Source organism: Vicia villosa, linkage group LG7 (assembly GCF_029867415.1).
Source record: "Vicia villosa cultivar HV-30 ecotype Madison, WI linkage group LG7, Vvil1.0, whole genome shotgun sequence".
Taxonomy (NCBI): Eukaryota; Viridiplantae; Streptophyta; class Magnoliopsida; order Fabales; family Fabaceae; genus Vicia; species Vicia villosa.
Genome location: NC_081186.1, coordinates 51601117 through 51621975, shown reverse-complemented (window position 1 = coordinate 51621975; position 20859 = coordinate 51601117). Strand labels below are relative to the sequence as shown.

The 20859-nt window shown below is 35.9% G+C and overlaps 5 protein-coding genes across 5 annotated transcripts; all 5 read left to right on the top strand.

Annotated features, from left to right (window-relative positions):
* Positions 1–5622: 5622 nt before the first annotated feature.
* On the top strand, positions 5623–6816 carry LOC131619044 (polygalacturonase 1 beta-like protein 2). The gene has a single exon (XM_058890186.1). The coding sequence runs from the start codon at positions 5623–5625 to the stop codon at positions 6814–6816; it is 1194 nt and encodes a 397-aa protein (XP_058746169.1).
* Positions 6817–8885: 2069 nt separating this feature from the next.
* On the top strand, positions 8886–9488 carry LOC131619042 (polygalacturonase 1 beta-like protein 3). Its single transcript, XM_058890185.1, has one exon. The coding sequence runs from the start codon at positions 8886–8888 to the stop codon at positions 9486–9488; it is 603 nt and encodes a 200-aa protein (XP_058746168.1).
* Positions 9489–14385: 4897 nt separating this feature from the next.
* On the top strand, positions 14386–14988 carry LOC131619041 (polygalacturonase 1 beta-like protein 3). The gene has a single exon (XM_058890184.1). The coding sequence runs from the start codon at positions 14386–14388 to the stop codon at positions 14986–14988; it is 603 nt and encodes a 200-aa protein (XP_058746167.1).
* Positions 14989–16703: 1715 nt separating this feature from the next.
* LOC131619040 (polygalacturonase 1 beta-like protein 3) lies at positions 16704–17802 on the top strand. The gene is made up of 2 exons (XM_058890183.1): positions 16704–16778; positions 16831–17802. Exons 1-2 carry the CDS (start codon positions 16704–16706, stop codon positions 17800–17802), a joined length of 1047 nt encoding a protein of 348 aa, XP_058746166.1.
* Positions 17803–19869: 2067 nt separating this feature from the next.
* Positions 19870–20430, top strand: LOC131619039 (polygalacturonase 1 beta-like protein 3). Its single transcript, XM_058890182.1, has one exon. It carries the CDS (start codon positions 19870–19872, stop codon positions 20428–20430), a length of 561 nt encoding a protein of 186 aa, XP_058746165.1.
* Positions 20431–20859: the final 429 nt, after the last annotated feature.

Below are 20859 nucleotides of genomic sequence, written 5' to 3'. Positions count from 1 at the left end.
TACATCTAACAGCTTCACGACTTCCTTTCTTACTACCTCCTTCACAACTGGGTTCAATCTCCTTTGAGGCTGCACCACCGGTTTGTGATCTTCTTCCATGAGAATTTTGTGCATGCACATCGTAGGACTTATTCCCTTGAGGTCTTCAATCTTCCAACCAATAGCTCCCTTGAACTTTTTCAGAACTTCAATTAACTTGTCCTCTTGTATATTTTTCAAACTAGAGCTAATGATGGCGGGACATTTTTCTTCAGAATCTAGGAAAACATATTTAAGATTCTCCGGAAGCTGTTTCAATTCTGAACTTTTTGGCTTGTCTTCATTACAACCCAATGCTGTTGGTTGCCTTAGATCTTCCCACCTATGTTCTCGGGAACCTTTAAAGATAGGTTGAGTCTCCAACATTGATACCACCTCTAATTCATTATCATTGGCTTCTTCATTTTCCCCAAAAATTGACATGCTCAAAACTCTTTTGAGAGGTAATTGCGATACACTCTCCACATGGTCACTTTCTACTACTTGTTCGAGCACTTGTATATTGCTACTGGTGCCAATATCCTCTTTATGCTTCATGGTATTATGAACATTGATTTTTAACTCTTCATCATAAACCTTCAAAGTAAGAGTACCCCCATCCATATCTATCATGACTCTCCCCGTTTCCAAGAATGGTCGTCCCAAAATTATCGGCATCTCTTCATCTTCTGGCATTTCAAGAATTACGAAATCTACCGGAAACACAAACTTATCCACTTTCACAAGGACGTCTTGGACTACTCCGTAAGGTCGCTTGACCGAATGATCCGCAAATTGGAGAGTCATCCGAGTGTCTTGGATTGCACCAATTCCCAACTTTTTGTAGATGGATAGAGGCATGAGACTGATACTTGCCCCCAGATCAATTAGAGCTCTCTTGAAAGATCTATCTCCAATAGTGCAAGGGATGGTAACTGCTCCTCTATCCTTCTTTTTCACTGGAATCTTCAGGCCCTGCAAAATAGCACTACAAGTTTCTGTTAGAATAATGGGATGGTCTGCAATGGTTCGCTTTTTAGCGATGATATCCTTCATGAATTTGGCATAGGTGGGCATTTGCTCAAGTGCCTCCAACAACGGAATATTCAGCTCCAGCTTTTTGAATAATTCCAGGAACTTCTCAAAATTCTTTTCTTGCTGCCCCTTTTTCTTGTTTCTTTGAGGGTAAGGCAGCTTGATTTCTGGTGTTGGTGTTAACACTTTTTCTTTCGTTACCGGTGCTGGTGTTACCACTTCTTCATTCTCTCTTATGTCCAGCTCCACCTCAAGCAATTGATCCTCACTCTCCGAATCCTTTTCCACTACTTCACGTGGTTTCCCTCTCCGTGTAGTGACGGCATTGATTTTTTGATTGTCTTTAGGATTAGTAACAGTTGCGCTTGGGAGGGCTCCTGGTGCTTGCGGAATTGCAAGGTGTTGAGCAATCTGACTCATTTGCACTTCAAGGTTATTGATTGAGGCTCCAGTGTTCCTTAAATTGCTTCGTGTCTCTTCTTGGAATTGGGAGCTTTGAGCGGCCATCTTTTCAATGGCAATTTCCCAATCCGCCTTTCTTGGACCCTGTGGTTGGTATTGTTGTTGAGGTTGCTGGTATGGTTGTTGTTGCGGATGATATTGTTGCCCCTGTGGTTGATATTGTTGAGTCTGAGGTTGATATGGTTGTTGGCCTTGAACCGGCTTCTGGACGTTTCCTTGCTGGTCTTTCCATGAGAAGTTTGGATGATTTTTCCACCCCGGATTATATGTGTTGGCATAAGGATTATTCTGCCTCAACATATGAATTTGCTCAACCTGTTCTTGAGTTGCCACACAATGCATAGCAAAGTGCGGTCCACCACATATTTCACAAAGAACCGCTTTAACTGGTTCCACCTGTGCCACTGTCTGAGTTCCAATATTCATCTTTTTTAACCTTCTCTCTACCTCTGCAGCAATCTGATCCTCCATCTTAACAACCTGCTCTGGCAACTTCAAATCAATTTTGCCCTCCGGTTGGCTCATGGTTCGATCATACAGCTCAAGATGCTCATTAGCAGCAATTGCCTCTATGATCCTCTTCATAACAGTGGCTGTAGAAAAATTGGTTGAACCACCAGCAGTGGTATCAATAAGCTGCTTTGTCTTAAGTCGCACACCATTCACGAAATTCTGCATCTGCTCGGTAGCGTCCATGTTATGAGTAGGACATGCAGTCAAACACCTTTTGAACCTCTTGTATGCATCCCCCAATGATTCCCCCTCTTTTTGTTTGAAATTAACGATATCATATCTTTTTCGGATGAACACCGAAGCAGGAAAATATTCATTGAGGAACGCTGTTTCCATGTCTTGCCATGTCGTGATACTTGCAGCCGGAAGTGAGTAAAACCACTCTTCTGCGTCATCAGTAAGTGTAAACGGGAACATAACAAGTCTCTTGGCCTCCTCTGAATGACCTTCGATCTTCAACGAAGTTGTCGTAGTGAGGAATCTCTGAAGATGCTTGTTTGCATCCTCGTTTATTCTTCCGGAGAACGGCTTGCTCTCTAACTGGCGAATGGTTGATGGATGCAATTGAAAATGTGCTACATTCACGGGTTGATTAACAATAGTCATCCGGTTGGGATGAGCATTTGCCCCTCCATAGTCCCCTAACAATCTCTCCGCAGGAGGTTGATTTCCAGCCATGTTAACTGGTTCCTGATCTACCTCCCTGTCAAAGTCAGAGTCGCTGTGCTCCGAATGCACAGACACTTCGTCGTCGCTTTCCTGATGTGGAACACTGAGACTTGCACTTGGTACTGCCAGTCTTTCAATTCTCGCCTTGCGGCGTCTCTCGTGCAGAGCTCTTTCTGGTTCTGTGTCAAAGGAAAATTTAGCTGAGGTCTGACCTCGCATAAACAGTTAGACAACAGTTAGAACAGATACAAAACTGCAATGAGATTAAAATAACAGATAAAAATAAAATTTTGGTCGCAGAGCAACAAAATTTCAATTGACTTAAAGTTCGGCTTATAGTTTGGCAGTCCCCGGCAACGGCGCCAAAAACTTGATCGGTAAAATAGCAAGTGTACTATTTTTTACCGATGTAGTTATTAAAGTGGATGTTTATCCAAGTATCGATCACTAGGACTGCGGATAAAATATAAGCCAGGACTAAATTTCAATTGAACAAAAAGCTATGGTTGTTGTTTTGATTGGTTTGAGAAAAACTGAATAACTGTTTATAATTAAAAACGATAAGTAAATGATGATCTGGTACACAAAGGAGAAGACATGCTAAGGTTGATGTATAAATCTTACGTAACTCCTTGAGAATACCGTTGTTAACGAAAAGATGTGATTATGATTGAGTATCAATTCTATAAAATAGTTTTCCCTAATTCCTTAGTGGAGAACTTCTTAATACTTAAAAGTCAATTTTAATTCCTCAATAATTGAATTTAGCATTAAGACATTATGCAGCATAATCTAGAATGGATGATCACTATCGTGAAATCCTTATTCCTAAGCGATTTACCGGTAGTGTTTTGATTCAAAATGCATTAGGGTGGTGTGTCACGCCTAACCCTAATCGTAGATCAATAAAATATTTTCCAATATGATAAAGCATGAAAAACTTTGAATCATAAACTCAATTTATAAAAACATCAAAATCATCAACAACGGTTTTAACAAGTCATTACATGAAAAGATTTAGGGACATCACCCTAGCATAGAATAGTTTAGCTACTCATAGTGTTTAAGAAAATAACAAGAGTAAATGAAGTCATTACAAGAAATTATCGGTCGATATGATCTCCAATTGCGAGTGCTCTTGAAGATCTCTCCCAAATCCCTTGATTGCTCTTTTCTCTGTAATTCTCTATTCTCAATGATCCAAGATCCCTTCTCCTTGTCTCTCAATCCTCTTTTAATCCCTCTAGGTTTTCAGATCTCCCCCGCAATACCCAAACTGCCCCTGAACTTTAAAAAGATTGGAAAAACCAAAATTCAGAAATTCTGTCCGCACAGCTGACACGGCCGTGTCACTTGACACGGACAGACCGTGTCAGCTTCTGGTCTTAGGGCTGAGTTTCTTCAGGGGGTCTGACACGGCCGTGTCAGATGACACGGTCAGACCGTGTCCGCCTCTGCCCATATGCTCTTTTTTTGCTTTTTGCTCCCTTTTCTCACACCTCTTGGCTATGCGATCTTCCAAAAATCCGAAGCTAACCTGAAACCATTACCAAACGAGATCAAAAGCATCTAATTTACAATGAGAATGACGCAAAAACAAACTTCACACAAATAAACTTGGAACTAGATAAATTAAAGAAAACATTAGGAAATAACCATAAAGTGTTACCAAACATGATGATCGTGTGTCGAATTTATGATGAAATTGAGTGTAAAATGGTGACCGATCAATGACATTTGTATGCTAATTTATTAACCTTTAACTAACTGTTCATTCCTTAGCTCTTTTTTCTCATTGTCGTCGCGAGTCATCTTTTCTAAGAAGTCGGATATCAAAGGCTATAGTATCTCATAAAACAACATGCATCGGAAAATTGAGGACACCGCCCCACTAATGTATAAAATGCATGTTACTATTCTAAATTTGCAGAATCTTTTATTACCCATGTGATCTTTTTTTACAACCATTGCCTCTGATACTTCTGTTTCTTCTAACTTTAAAGATTACTTAAATGTTAAACTTGTCTGCATGACAAACCATTGTGGGAAAATTTACCGAATCATATGTTAGAACAAAGGTACTTTGTTTAACAAAATTAATGCGCATAAAAAATGCAATTGCAAGATGAAACAAAAATATCACGCACACACACTAATTGATAGAAGATATTACATTTTCTATAAAATATTTTCAGTTTTTGAAATGCTAACCAGTGCCCTGATGGCACTGGTTAGCATGACCCATATTTTAAAAAGTAACTTTTAAAAAGTGATAATTTAATTTGATTCAACAAGATGTATAACAATTAATTGCATTGGAACTATCATTAATTAATTTGAGAGTAGAAATGCAATATCTAAACATTCATTCAACAAAATTAATAGCATTGAAACTATCATTAATGAATTTGGGAGTAAAAATACAAATATCTAAAGATTCAACAAAATTAATAGCATTGAAACTATCATTAGTGTATTTGGGAGTAAAAATACAATCATCTAAACATTCTTGATTCAAAAAATTTAGTATCATTGAAACTATCATTAATGAATTTGGGAGTAGTATAATTTAAACTATCATTAATGAATTAATTTTTGGAGGAAGCATTTTTAAGTTGGACACCTCAGGTGGGTTATATTACTTTTAGATAAAATATCATAAACTTCGCATCTTGGTATGTACCTTCAAAATATTCACCTCCAAAAAATCACGTGTCACCTACTCATCCCTTTACCTTCCATTAATTTTTATTTTAACAGCATCCATAAAATCACGTGTTTAGCTAACTATTCACACCTTCCCATCCGTTCACTTTCACCTTCCATAAATTTTCATTCTCCTATAAATAACACCATCTTCTAAACAATTCTAAAACTCAAACCATACTCAACGATTTATCAAACATGCTCAAACAATTATCAACCATGCGTGTGATTCTTATTTTCATATTATTCTCGGCATTGGTGTCTTTAACACACAAAAAATTTACTTCCACACCTCGAGAGCTCGCAATAGAATACTGGAACCAAAGTTCAACGAGCAAAGTACCGATTCCACTATTTCTTATAGAAAAGATACTTCCTCCGGTTACCAAGTTAGAGAAGCATCTATTCTTCCAAGATGCCAACACCTTGTGCTTTTCTCAGGAGGAGAGGGAATTCAGACTCGCAAAGCCTCAAGTAAGCTATCAATTGCGTTATAATAAAAATCATCCTCCTTCTCATCAAGAGGAGAGGGAAGCCATACTCGCAGAGCCTCAAGTAGGCTATCAATTGCATTATAATAATAAGAATCATCCTCCTTCTCAGCAGGAGGAGAAGGAAGCCATACTCGCAAAGCCTCAAGCAGGCTATCAATTGCAATATAATAATAATAATCATCCTCCTTCTCAGCAGGAAGAGAAGGAAGCCATACTCGCAAAACCTCCATTAACCTACCATACTTATAAGAAACAAAACAAAGGCTTCAAGTGGGTGAAATCTGTTGAAGAAGGACTTTTTTTCCGTCAGAGTATGATGACTGTGGGGAGTATCATCAGAATGCAAAATATTAAGGATTATATACCAAGACAGTCTTTCTTTACTCGGTCCCTATTGAAGAAACTACCATCTGCGTCTTCTGAAATGTCACAACTTCTAAATGTGTTTAACAACCTTTCTAAAACCATGATGGAGTCAGTCAAAGCGTGTCACAATCCTGCTAATACAGGGGAGGAGAGAAACTGTGAAGTTTCTTTAAAAGGAATGCTAGACTTTGCCAAGTTCATCTTGAGCCGGAACATTACAGCTCATACCACAGAGAGTGTAAACGGTTCATCTCAAAACATAATTGTGGCTGGCGTGAATGTCATTGGTGAAAAATCCGTTACTTGTCACCGTAGCTGGTTTCCGTTCCTTATGTACTACTGCCACAATGTACCAAGAGTTTGCATCTATCAAGTTGATATTTGGGAAGTAAAATCCAAGCAGAAGATCAATAATGGTGTTGCAGTGTGCCATTTGGACACCAGTTCATGGAGTCCAACCCATGTTGATTTTAAGGTTCTCGGATATGGACCGGGCCTTATCGAAGCCTGTCATTGGGTGTTCGAGAACGATATGGTATGGATTGCTGCCTAGGATGCCTGATGACTTGTCTTTTTTGTAATGATGTGTGTTTTAATTACCCTAGGATGACTGAATGTTTAATTATGTGTGTTTTAATTATCCTAGGATGGCTTAATGTTTAATTATGTGTGTTTTAATTAACCTTGGAAGTGTCTCTCTGTGTGTCTTTATTTTCCTAGGATGTGTCTCTGTGTGTCTTTATTTTGTAAGTTTTAATTTAAGATAATGTTTAGTTATTTATGTTTTAGTTACCCTGTTGTTTTTATTTTCTGCATGATGAATATTATGTCTGGAATAATCATAGGATGGCATCTGTACGCTAATTATTTAACCTTTAACTAACTGTTCATTCCTTAGCTCTGTTTTCTCATTGTCGTCACGAGTCAGCTTTACTAAGCAGTCGGATATCAAAGGCTATAGTATTTCATAAAACAACATGCATCGGAAAATTGAGGAAACCGCCCCACTAATGCATAAAATGCTTGTTACTATTCTAAAGTTTGCAGAATCATTTATTACCCATGTGATCTTTTTTTACAGCCATTGCCTCTGATACTTCTGTTTCTTCTAACTTTAAATATTTCTTAAATGTTAAACTTGTCTGCATGCCAAACCATTGTGAGAAAATTTACCGAATCATATGTTAGATCAAAGGTACTTTGTTTAACACAATTAATGCGCATAAAAAATGCAAATGCAAGATGAACCAAAAATAGCACGCACACACACTAATTGATAGAAGATATTAAATTTTCTATAAAATATTTTCCGTTTTTGAAATGCTAACCAGTGCCCTGGTTAGCAAGACCCATATTTTAAAATTAACTTTTAAAAAAAGATAATTTAATTTGATTCGACAAGATGTATAACAATTAATTGCATTAGAACTATCATTAATTAATTTGGGAGTAGAAATGCAACATCTAAACATTCATTCAACAAAATTAATAGCATTGAAACTATCATTAATGAATTTGGGAGTAAAAATACAAATATCTAAAGATTCAACAAAATTAATAGCATTGAAAGTATCATTAGTGTATTTGGGAGTAAAAATACAATCATCTAAACATTCATGATTCAAAAAAATTAGTATCATTGAAAATATCATTAATGAATTTGGAAGTAGTATAATTTAAACTATCATTAATGAGTTGATTTTTGGAGGAAGCATTTTAAGTTGGACACCTCAGGTGGGTTACATTACTTTTAGATAAAATATCGTAAACTTCGCATCCCGGTATGTACCTTCAAAATATTCACCTCCACAAAATCACGTGTCACCTACTCATCCTTTTACCCTCCATTAATTTTCATTTTAACAGCATACATAAAATCACGTGTTTATCTAACTATTCACACCTTTCCATCCATTCACTTTCACCTTCCATAAATTTTCATTCTCCTATAAATAATACCATCTTCTAAACAATTCTCAAACTCAAACCATACTCAACCATTTATCAAACATGCTCAAACAATTATCAACCATGCGTGTGATTCTTATTTTCATAATATCCTCGGCATTGGTGTCTTTAACACAAAAAATTTAACTTCCACACCTCAAGATCTTGCAATACAATATTGGAACCGATGTACAACGAGCAAAGTACCGATTCCACTATTTCTTATAGAAAACATACTTCCTCCGGTTACCAAGTTAGAGAAGCATCTATTCTTCCAAGCTGCCAACACCTCGTGCTTTTCTCAAGAGGAGAGGGAATTCAGACTCGCAAAGCCTCAAGTAAGCTATCAATTGCGTTATAATAAGAATCATCCTCCTTCTCAGCAGGACGAGAAGGAAGCCATATTCGCAAAGCCTCAAGTAGGCTATCAATTGCATTCTAATAATAAGAATCATCCTCCTTCTCAGTAGGAGGAGAATGAAGCCATACTCGCAAAGCCTCAAGTAGGGTATCAATTGCATTATAATAATAAGAATCATCCTCCTTCTCAGCAGGAGGAGAAGGAAGCCATACTCGCAAAGCCTCCATTAACCTACCATACTTATAAGTAAAAAAAACAAAGGCTTGAAGGGGGTGAAATCAGTTGAAGAAGGACATTTTTTCCAGCAGAGTATGATGACTGTGGGGAGTATCATCAGAAAGCCAAATATCAATGATTATTTACCAAGACAGTCTTTCTTTACCCGGTCCCTATTGAAGAAACTACCATCTGCGTTTTCTGAAATGTCACAACTTCTAAATGTGTTTAACAACCTTTCTAAAACCATGATGGAGTCAGTCAAAGCGTGTCACAATCTTGCTAATATAGGGGAAGAGAGAAGCTGTGAAGTTTCTTTTGAAGGAATAATAGACTTTGCCAAGTTCATCCTGGGCCGGAACATTACAGCTCATACCACAGAGAGTGTCAACGGTTCATCTCAAAACATAATTGTGGGTGGCGTGAATGTCATTGGTGAAAAAACTGTTACTTGTCACCGTAGCTGGTTTCCGTTCCTAGTGTACTACTGCCACAATGTACCAAGTGTTCGCATCTATCAAGTTGATATTTGGGAAGTAAAATCCAAGCAGAAGATCAAGAATGGTGTTGCAGTGTGCCATTTGGACACCAATTCATGGATTCCAACCCATGTTGCGTTTAAGGTTCTCGGATACGGATCGGGCCTTATCGAAGCCTGCCATTGGGTGTTCGAGAATGATATGGTTTGGATTGCTTCCTAGGATGCTTGATGACTTGTCTTTTCTGTAATGATGTGTGTTTTAATTACCCTAGGATGACTGGATGTTTAATTATGTGTGTTTTAATTATCCTATGATGACTGAATGTTTAATTATGTGTGTTTTAATTACCCTAGGAAGTGTCTCTCTGTGTCTTTATTTTCCTAGGATGTGTCTCTGTGTGTCTTTATTTTGTAAGTTTTAATTTAAGATAATGTTTAATAATTTATGTTTTAGTTACCCTACTGTTTTTATTTTCTGTATGATGCATATTATGTCTGGAATAATCATAATATGGCATCTGTATGCTAATTATTTAACCCTTAACTAAATGTTCATTCCTTTGCCCTGTTTTCTCATTGTCGTCACGAGTCATGTTTGCTAAGCAGTCGGATATCAATGGCTTTAGTATCTCATAAAACAACATGCATCGGAAAATTGAGGACACCGCCCCACTAATGCATAAAATGCATGTTACTATTCTAAAGTTTGCAGAATGTTTTATTACCCATGTGATCTTTTTTTACAGCCATTGCCTCTGATACTTCTGTTTCTTCTAACTTTAAAGATTTCTTAAATGTTAAACTTGTCTGCATGGCAAACCATTGTGGGAAAATTTACGGAATCATATGTTAGAACAAAGGTACTTTGTTTAACACAGTTAATGCGCATAAAAAATGAAATTGCAAGATGAAACAAAAATAGCGCGCGCACACACTAATTGATAGAAATGTTAAATTTTCTATAAAATATTTTCCGTTTTTAAAATGATAACCAGTGCCCAGAGGGCACTGTTTAGCAAGACCCATATTTTAAAAATTAACTTTTAAAAAGTGATAATTAAATTTGATTCGACAAGATGTATAACAATTAATTGCATATTAAATTTTCTACAAAATATTTTCCGTTTTTGAAATGCTAACCAGTGCCTTGAGGGCACTGGTTAGCAAGACCCATATTTTAAAAATTAACTTTTAAAAAGTGATAATTTATTTTGATTCGACAAGATGTATAACAATTAATTGCAATGGAACTATCATTTATTAATTTGGGAGTAGAAATGCAATATCTAAACATTCATTCAACAAAATTAATAGCATTGAAACTATCATTAATGAATTTGGGAGTAAAAATAGAAATATCTAAAGATTCAACAAAATTAATAGCATTGAAACTATCATTAGTGTATTTGGGAGTAAAATTTCAATCATCTAAACATTCATGATTCAAAAAAATTAGCATCATTGAAAATATCATTAATGAATTTGGGAGTAGTATAATTTAAACTATCATTAATGAGTTGATTTTTGGAGGAAGCATTTTAAGTTGGACACCTTAGTTGGGTTACATTACTTTTAGATAAAATATCGTAAACTTCGCATCTCGTTATGTACCTTCAAAATATTCACCTCCACAAAATCACGTGTCACCTACTCATCCTTTTATCTTCCATTAATTTTCATTTTAACAGCATACATAAAATCACGTGTTTATCTAACTATTCACACCTTCCCATCCATTCACTTTCACCTTCCATAAATTTTCATTTTCATATAAATAACACCATCTTCTAAACAATTCTCAAACTCAAACCATACTCAACCATTTATCAAACATGCTCAAACAATTATCAACCATGCGTGTGATTCTTATTTTCATAATATCCTCGGCATTGGTGTCTTTAACACAAAAAATTTAACTTCCACACCTCGAGAGCTTGCAATACAATAATGGAACCGATGTACAACGAGCAAAGTACCGATTCCACTATTTCTTCTAGAAAAGATACTTCCTCCGGTTACCAAGTTAGAGAAGCATCTATTCTTCCAAGATGCCAACACCTTGTGCTTTTCTCAGGAGGAGAGGGAATTCAGACTCGCAAATCCTCAAGTAAGCTATCAATTGCGTTATAATAAGAATCGTCCTCCTTCTCATCAAGAGGAGAAGGAAGCCATACTCGCAAAGCCTCAAGTAGGCTATCAATTGCATTATAATAATAAGAATCATCCTCCTTCTCAGCAGGAGGAGAAGGAAGCCATACTCGCAAAGCCTCAAGCAGGCTATCAATTGCAATATAATAATAATAATCATCCTCCTTCTCAGCAGGAAGAGAAGGAAGCCATACTCGCAAAACCTCCATTAACCTACCATACTTATAAGAAACAAAACAAAGGCTTCAAGGGGGTGAAATCTGTTGAAGGAGGAATTTTTTTCCGTTAGAGTATGATGACTATGGGGAGTATCATCATAATGCAAAATATTAAGGATTATATACCAAGACAATCTTTCTTTACTCGGTCCCTATTGAAGAAACTACCATCTGCGTCTTATGAAATGTCACAACTTCTAAATGTGTTTAACAACCTTTCTAAAACCATGATGGAGTCAGTCAAAGCGTGTCACAATCCTGCTAATACAGGGGAGGAGAGAAGCTGTGAAGTTTCTTTAAAAGGTATGCTAGACTTTGCCAAGTTCATCTTGGGCCGGAACATTACAGCTCATACTACAGAGAGTGTAAACGGTTCATCTCAAAACATAATTGTGGCTGGCGTGAATGTCATTGGTGAAAAATCCGTTACTTGTCACCGTAGCTGGTTTCCGTTCCTTATGTACTACTGCCACAATGTAACAAGAGTTTGCATCCATCAAGTTGATATTTGGGAAGTAAAATCCAAGCAGAAGATGAATAATGGTGTTGCAGTGTGCCATTTGGACACCAGTTCATGGAGTCCAACCCATGTTGCTTTTAAGGTTCTCGGATATGGATCGGGCCTTATCGAAGCCTGCCATTGGGTGTTCGAGAACGATATGGTATGGATTGCTGCCTAGGATGCCTGATGACTTGTCTTTTCTGTAATGATGTATGTTTTAATTACCCTAGGATGACTGAATGTTTAATTATGTGTGTTTTAATTATCCTAGGATGGTTGAATGTTTAATTATGTGTGTTTTAATTAACCTAGGAAGTGTCTCTCTGTGTGTCTTTATTTTCCTAGGATGTGTCTCTGTGTGTCTTTATTTTGTAAGTTTTAATTTAAGATAATGTTTAGTTATTTATGTTTTAGTTACCCTGTTGTTTTTATTTTCTGCATGATGAATATTATGTCTGGAATAATCATAGGATGGCATCTGTACGCTAATTATTTAACCTTTAACTAACTGTTCATTCCTTAGCTCTGTTTTCTCATTGTCGTCACGAGTCAGCTTTACTAAGCAGTCGGATATCAAAGGCTATAGTATTTCATAAAACAACATGCATCGGAAAATTGAGGAAACCGCCCCACTAATGCATAAAATACTTGTTACTATTCTAAAGTTTGCAGAATCATTTATTACCCATGTGATCTTTTTTTACAGCCATTGCCTCTGATACTTCTGTTTCTTCTAACTTTAAATATTTCTTAAATGTTAAACTTGTCTGCATGCCAAACCATTGTGAGAAAATTTACCGAATCATATGTTAGAACAAAGGTACTTTGTTTAACACAATTAATGCGCATAAAAAATGCAAATGCAAGATGAACCAAAAATAGCACGCACACACACTAATTGATAGAAGATATTAAATTTTCTATAAAATATTTTCCGTTTTTGAAATGCTAACCAGTGCCCTGGTTAGCAAGACCCATATTTTAAAATTAACTTTTAAAAAGTGATAATTTAATTTGATTCGACAAGATGTATACCAATTAATTGCATTGGAACTATCATTAATTAATTAATTTGGGAGTAGAAATGCAAAATCTAAACATTCATTCAACAAAATTAATAGCATTGAAACTATCATTAATGAATTTGGGAGTAAAAATACAAATATCTAAAGATTCAACAAAATTAATAGCATTGAAACTATCAATAGTGTATTTGGGAGTAAAAATACAATCATCTAAACATTCATGATTCAAAAAAATTAGTATCATTGAAAATATCATTAATGAATTTGGGAGTAGTATAATTTAAACTATCATTAATGAGTTGATTTTTGGAGGAAGCATTTTAAGTAGGACGCCTCAGGTGGGTTACATTACTTTTAGATAAAATATCGTAAACTTCGCATCCCGGTATGTACCTTCAAAATATTCACCTCCACAAAATCACGTGTCACCTACTCATCCTTTTACCCTCCATTAATTTTCATTTTAACAGCATACATAAAATCACGTGTTTATCTAACTATTCACACCTTCCCATCCATTCACTTTCACCTTCCATAAATTTTCATTCTCCTATAAATAACACCATCTTCTAAACAATTCTCAAACTCAAACCATACTCAACCATTTATCAAACATGCTCAAACAATTATCAACCATGCGTGTGATTCTTATTTTCATAATATCCTCGGCATTGGTGTCTTTAACACAAAAAATTTAACTTCCACACCTCGAGAGCTTGCAATACAATATTGGAACCGATGTACAACGAGCAAAGTACCGATTCCACTATTTCTTATAGAAAAGATAATTCCTCCGGTTACCAAGTTAGAGAAGCATCTATTCTTCCAAGCTGCCAACACCTCGTGCTTTTCTCAGGAGGAGAGGGAATTCAGACTCGCAAAGCCTCAAGTAAGCTATCAATTGCGTTATAATAAGAATCATCCTTCTTCTCAGCAGGACGAGAAGGAAGCCATACTCGCAAAGCCTCAAGTAGGCTATCAATTGCATTCTAATAATAAGAATCATCCTCCTTCTCAGCAGGAGGAGAAGGAAGCCATACTCGCAAAGCCTCAAGTAGGGTATCAATTGCATTATAATAATAAGAATCATCCTCCTTCTCAGCAGGAGGAGAAGGAAGCCATACTCGCAAAGCCTCCATTAACCTACCATACTTATAAGAAAAAAACAAAGGCTTCAAGGGGGTGAAATCAGTTGAAGAAGGACATTTTTTCCAGCAGAGTATGATGACTGTGGGGAGTATCATCAGAAAGCCAAATATCAATGATTATTTACCAAGACAGTCTTTCTTTACCCGGTCCCTATTGAAGAAACTACCATCTGCGTCTTCTGAAATGTCACAACTTCTAAATGTGTTTAACAACCTTTCTAAAACCATGATGGAGTCAGTCAAAGCGTGTCACAATCTTGCTAATATAGGGGAAGAGAGAAGCTGTGAAGTTTCTTTTGAAGGAATAATAGACTTTGCCAAGTTCATCTTGGGCCGGAAAATTACAGCTCATACCACAGAGAGTGTCAACGGTTCATCTCAAAACATAATTTTGGGTGGCGTTAATGTCATTGGTGAAAAAACGGTTACTTGTCACCGTAGCTGGTTTTCGTTCCTAGTGTACTACTGCTACAATGTACCAAGTGTTCGCATCTATCAAGTTGATATTTGGGAAGTAAAATCTAAGCAGAAGATCAAGAATGGTGTTGCAGTGTGCCATTTGGACACCAATTCATGGATTCCAACCCATGTTGCGTTTAAGGTTCTCGGATACGGATCAGGCCTTATCGAAGCCTGCCATTGGGTGTTCGTGAACGATATGGTTTGGATTGCTTCCTAGGATGCTTGATGACTTGTCTTTTCTGTAATGATGTGTGTTTTAATTATCCTAGCATGACTGGATGTTTAATTATGTGTGTTTTATTATCCTATGATGACTGAATGTTTAATTATGTGTGTTCTAATTACCCTAGGAAGTGTCTCTCTGTGTCTTTATTTTCCTAGGATGTGTCTCTGTGTGTCTTTATTTTGTAAGTTTTAATTTAAGATAATGTTTAATAATTTATGTTTTAGTTACCCTACTGTTTTTATTTTCTGTATGATGCATATTATGTCTGGAATAATCATAATATGGCATCTGTATGCTAATTATTTAACCTTTAACTAAATGTTCATTCCTTTGCCCTGTTTTCTCATTGTCGTCACGAGTCATCTTTGCTAAGCAGTCGGATATCAAAGGCTTTAGTATCTCATAAAACAACATGCATCGGAAAATTGAGGACACCGCCCCACTAATGCATAAAATGCATGTTACTATTCTAAAGTTTGCATAATGTTTTACTACCCATGTGATCTTTTTTTACAGCCATTGCCTCTGATACTTCTGTTTCTTCTAACTTTAAAGATTTCTTAAATGTTAAACTTGTCTGCATGGCAAACCATTGTGGGAAAATTTACCGAATCATATGTTAGAACAAAGGTACTTGGTTTAACACAGTTAATGCGCATAAAAAATGAAATTGCAAGATGAAACAAAAATAGCGCGCGCACACACTAATTGATAGAAGATGTTAAATTTTCTATAAAATATTTTCCGTTTTAAAATGAAAACTAGTGCCCAGAGGGCACTGTTTAGCAAGACCCATATTTTAAAAATTAACTTTTAAAAAGTGATAATTAAATTTGATTCGACAAGATGTATAACAATTAATTGCATATTAAATTTTCTATAAAATATTTTCCGTTTTTGAAATGCTAACCAGTGCCTTGAGGGCACTGGTTAGCAAGACCCATATTTTAAAAATTAACTTTTAAAAAGTGATAATTTATTTTGATTCGACAAGATGTATAACAATTAATTGCAATGGAACTATCATTTATTAATTTGGGAGTAGAAATGCAATATCTAAACATTCATTCAACAAAATTAATAGCATTGAAACTATCATTAATGAATTTGGGAGTAAAAATAGAAAAATCTAAAGATTCAACAAAATTAATAGCATTGAAACTATCATTAGTGTATTTGGGAGTATAATTACAATCATCTAAACATTCATGATTCAAAAAAATTAGTATCATTGAAAATATCATTAATGAATTTGAGAGTAGTATAATTTAAACTATCATTAATGAGTTGATTTTTGGAGGAAGCATTTTAAGTTGGACACCTCAGTTGGGTTACATTACTTTTAGATAAAATATCGTAAACTTCGCATCTCGTTATGTACCTTCAAAATATTCACCTCCACAAAATCACGTGTCACCTATTCATCCTTTCACCTTCCATTAATTTTCATTTTAACAGCATACATAAAATCACGTGTTTATCTAACTATTCACACCTTCCCATCCATTCACTTTCACCTTCCATAAATTTTCATTCTCATATAAATAACACCATCTTCTAAACAATTCTCAAACTCAAACCATTTATCAAACATGCTCAAACATTATCAACCATGCGTGTGATTCTTATTTTCATAATATCCTCGGCATTGGTGTCTTTAACACAAAAAATTTAACTTCCACACCTCGAGAGCTTGCAATACAATAATGGAACCGATGTACAACGAGCAAAGTACCGATTCCACTATTTCTTCTAGAAAAGATACTTCCTCCGGTTACCAAGTTAGAGAAGCATCTTTTCTTCTAAGCTGCCAACACCTCGTGCATTTCTCAGGAGGAGAGGGAATTCAGACTCGCAAAGCCTCAAGTAAGCTATCAATTGCATTATAATAAGAATCATCCTCCTACTCAGCAGGAGGAGAAGGAAGCCATATTCGCAGAGCCTCAAGTAGGCTATCAATTGCATTCTAATAATAAGAATCATCCTCCTTCTCAGCAGGAGGAGAAGGAAGCCATACTCGCAAAGCCTCAAGCAGGCTATCAATTGCAATATAATAATAATAATCATCCTCCTTCTCAGCAGGAAGAGAAGGAAGCCATACTCGCAAAGCCTCCATTAACCTACCATACTTATAAGAAACAAAACAAAGGCTTCAAGGGGGTGAAATCTGTTGAAGAAGGACTTTTTTTCCGTCAGAGTATGATGACTGTGGGGAGTATCATCAGAATGCAAAATATCAAGGATTATATACCAAGACAGTCTTTCTTTACTCGGTCCATATTGAAGAAACTACCATCTGCGTCTTCTGAAATGTCACAACTTCTAAAATTGTTTAACAACCTTTCTAAAACCATGATGGAGTCAGTCAAAGTGTGTCACAATCCTGCTAATACAGGGGAGGAGAGAAGCTGTGAAGTTTCTTTAAAAGGAATGCTAGACTTTGCCAAGTTCATCTTGGGCCGAAACATTACAGCTCATACCACAGAGAGTGTCAACGTTTCATCTCAAAACATAATTGTGGTTGGCGTGAATGTCATTGGTGAAAAATCCGTTACTTGTCACCGTAGCTGGTTTCCGTTCCTTATGTGCTACTGCCACAGTGTACCAAAAGTTTGCATCTATCAAGTTGATATTTGGGAAGTAAAATCCAAGCAGAAGATCAATAATGGTGTTGCAGTGTGCCATTTGGACACCAGTTCATGGAGTCCAACCCATGTTGCTTTTAAGGTTCTCGGATATGGACCGGGCCTTATCGAAGCCTGCCATTGGGTGTTCGAGAACGATATGGTATGGATTGCTGCCTAGGATGCTTGATGACCTGTCTTTTCTGTAATGATGTGTGTTTTAATTACCCTAGGATGACTGAATGTTTAATTATGTGTGTTTTATTTATCCTAGGATGACTGAATGTTTAATTATGTGTGTTTTAATTAACCTAGGAAGTGTCTCTCTGTGTGTCTTTATTTTCCTATGATGTGTCTCTGTGTGTCTTTATTTTGTAAGTTTTAATTTAAGATAATGTTTAATTATTTATGTTTTAGTTACCCTGTTGTTTTTATTTTCTGCATGATGAATATTATGTCTGAAATAATCATAGGATGGCATTTGTACGCTAATTATTTAACCTTTAACTAACTGTTCATTCCTTAGCTCTGTTTTCTCATTGTCGTCACGAGTCAACTTTGCTAAGCAGTCGGATATCAAAGGCTATAGTATTTCATAAAACAACGTGCATCGGAAAATTGAGGAAACCACCCCACTAATGCATAAAATGCTTATTACTATTCTAAAGTTTGCAGAATCTTTAATTACCCATGTGATTTTTTTTACAGCCATTGCCTCTGATACTTCAGTTTCTTCTAACTTTATAGATTTCTTAAATGTTAAACTTGTCTGCATGGCAAACCATTGTGAGAAAATTTTCCGAATCATATGTTAGAACAAAGGTACTTTGTTTAACACAATTAATGCGCATAAAAAATGAAAATGCAAGATGAAACAAAAATAGCACGCACACACACTAATTGATAGAAGATATTAAATTTTCTATAAAATATTTTCCGTTTTTTAAATGCTAACCAGTGCCCTGGTTAGCAACACCCATATTTTAAAAATTAACTTTTAAAACGTGATAATTTAGTTTGATTCGACAAGATGTATAACAATTAATTGCATTGGAACTATCATTAATTAATTTGGGAGTAGAAATGCAATATCTAAACATTCATTCAACAAAATTAATAGCATTGAAACTATCATTAATGAATTTGGGAGTAAAAATACAAATATCTAAAGATTCAACAAAATTAATAGCATTGAAACTATCATTAGTGTATTTGGGAGTAAAAATACAATCATCTAAACATTCATGATTCAAAAAAATTAGTATCATTGAAAATATCATTAATGAATTTGGGAGTAGTATAATTTAAACTATCATTAATGAGTTGATTTTTGGAGGACGCATTTTAAGTTGGACACCTCAGGTGGGTTACATAACTTTTAGATAAAATATCGTAAACTTCGCATCCCGGTATGTACCTTCAAAATATTCACCTCCACAAAATCACGTGTCACCTACTCATTCTTTTACCTTCCATTAATTTTCATTTTAACAGCATACATAAAATCACGTGTTTATCTAACTATTCACACCTTCCCATCCATTCACTTTCACCTTCCATAAATTTTCATTCTCCTATAAATAACACCATCTTCTAAACAATTCTCAAACTCAAACCATACTCAACCATTTATCAAACATGCTCAAACAATGATCAACCATGCGTGTGATTCTTATTTTCATAATATCCTCGGCATTGGTGTCTTTAACACAAAAAGTTTAACTTCCACACCTCGAGAGCTTGCAATACAATATTGGAACCGATGTACAACGAGCAAAGTACCGATTCCACTATTTCTTATAGAAAAGATACTTCCTCCGACTACCAAGTTAGAGAAGCATCTATTCTTCCAAGCTGCCAACACCTCGTGCATTTCTCAGGAGGAGAGGGAATTCAGACTCGCAAAGCCTCAAGTAAGCTATCAATTGCGTTATAATAAGAATCATCCTCCTTCTCAGCAGGAGGAGAAGGAAGCCATACTCGCAGAGCCTCAAGTAGGCTATCAATTGCATTATAATAATAAGAATCATCCTCCTTCTATGCAAGAGGAGAAGGAAGCCATACTCGCAAAGCCTTAAGCAGCATATCAATTGCAATATAATAATAATAATCATCCTCCTTCTCAGCAGGAAGAGAAGGAAACCATACTCGAAAAGCCTCCATTAACCTATCATACTTATAAGAAACAAAATAAAGGCTTCTAGGGGTGAAATCAGATGAAGAAGGACTTTTTTTCCGTCAGAGTATGATGACTTTGGGGAGTATCATCAGAATGCAAAATATCAAGGATTATATACCAAGACAGTCTTTCTTTACTCGGTCCTTATTGAAGAAACTACCATCTGCGTCTTCTGAAATGTCACAACTTCTATATGTGTTTAACAACCTTTCTAAAACCATGATGGAGTCAGTCAAAGCGTGTCACAATCCTGCTAATACAGGGGAGGAGAGAAGCTGTGAAGTTTTTTTTGAAGGAATTGTAGACTTTGCCAAGTTCATCTTGGGCCGGAACATTATAGCTCATACCACAAAGAGTGTCAACGGTTCATCTCAAAACATAATTGTGGCTGGCGTGAATGTCATTGGTAAAAAATCCGATACTTGTCACCATAGCTGGTTTCCGTTCCTTATGTACTACTGCCACAATGTACCAAGAGTTCGCATCTATCAAGTTGATATTTGGGAAGTAAAATCCAAGCAGAAGATCAATAATGGTGTTGCATTGTGCCATTTGGACACCAGTTCATGGAGTTTAACCCATGTTGCTTTTAAGGTTCTCGGATATGGACCGGGCCTTATCGAAGCCTGACATTGGGTGTTCCAGAAGGATATGGTATGGATTGTTGCCTAGGATGCTTGATGACTTGTCCTTTCTGTAATGATGTGTGTTTTAATTACCCTAGGATGACTGAATGTTTAATTATGTGTGTTTTAATTATCCTTGGATGACTGAATGTTTAATTATGTGTGTTTTAATTACCCTAGGAAGTGTCTCTCTGTGTGTCTTTATTTTCCTATGATGTGTCTCTGTGTGTCTTTATTTTGGAAGTTTTAATTTAAGATAATGTTTAATTATTTATGTTTTAGTTACCCTGTTGTTTTTATTTTCTGCATGATGAATATTATGTCTGAAATAATCATAGGATGGCATTTGTACGCTAATTATTTAACCTTTAACTAACTGTTCATTCCTTAGCTCTGTTTTCTCATTGTCGTCACGAGTCAACTTTGCTAAGCA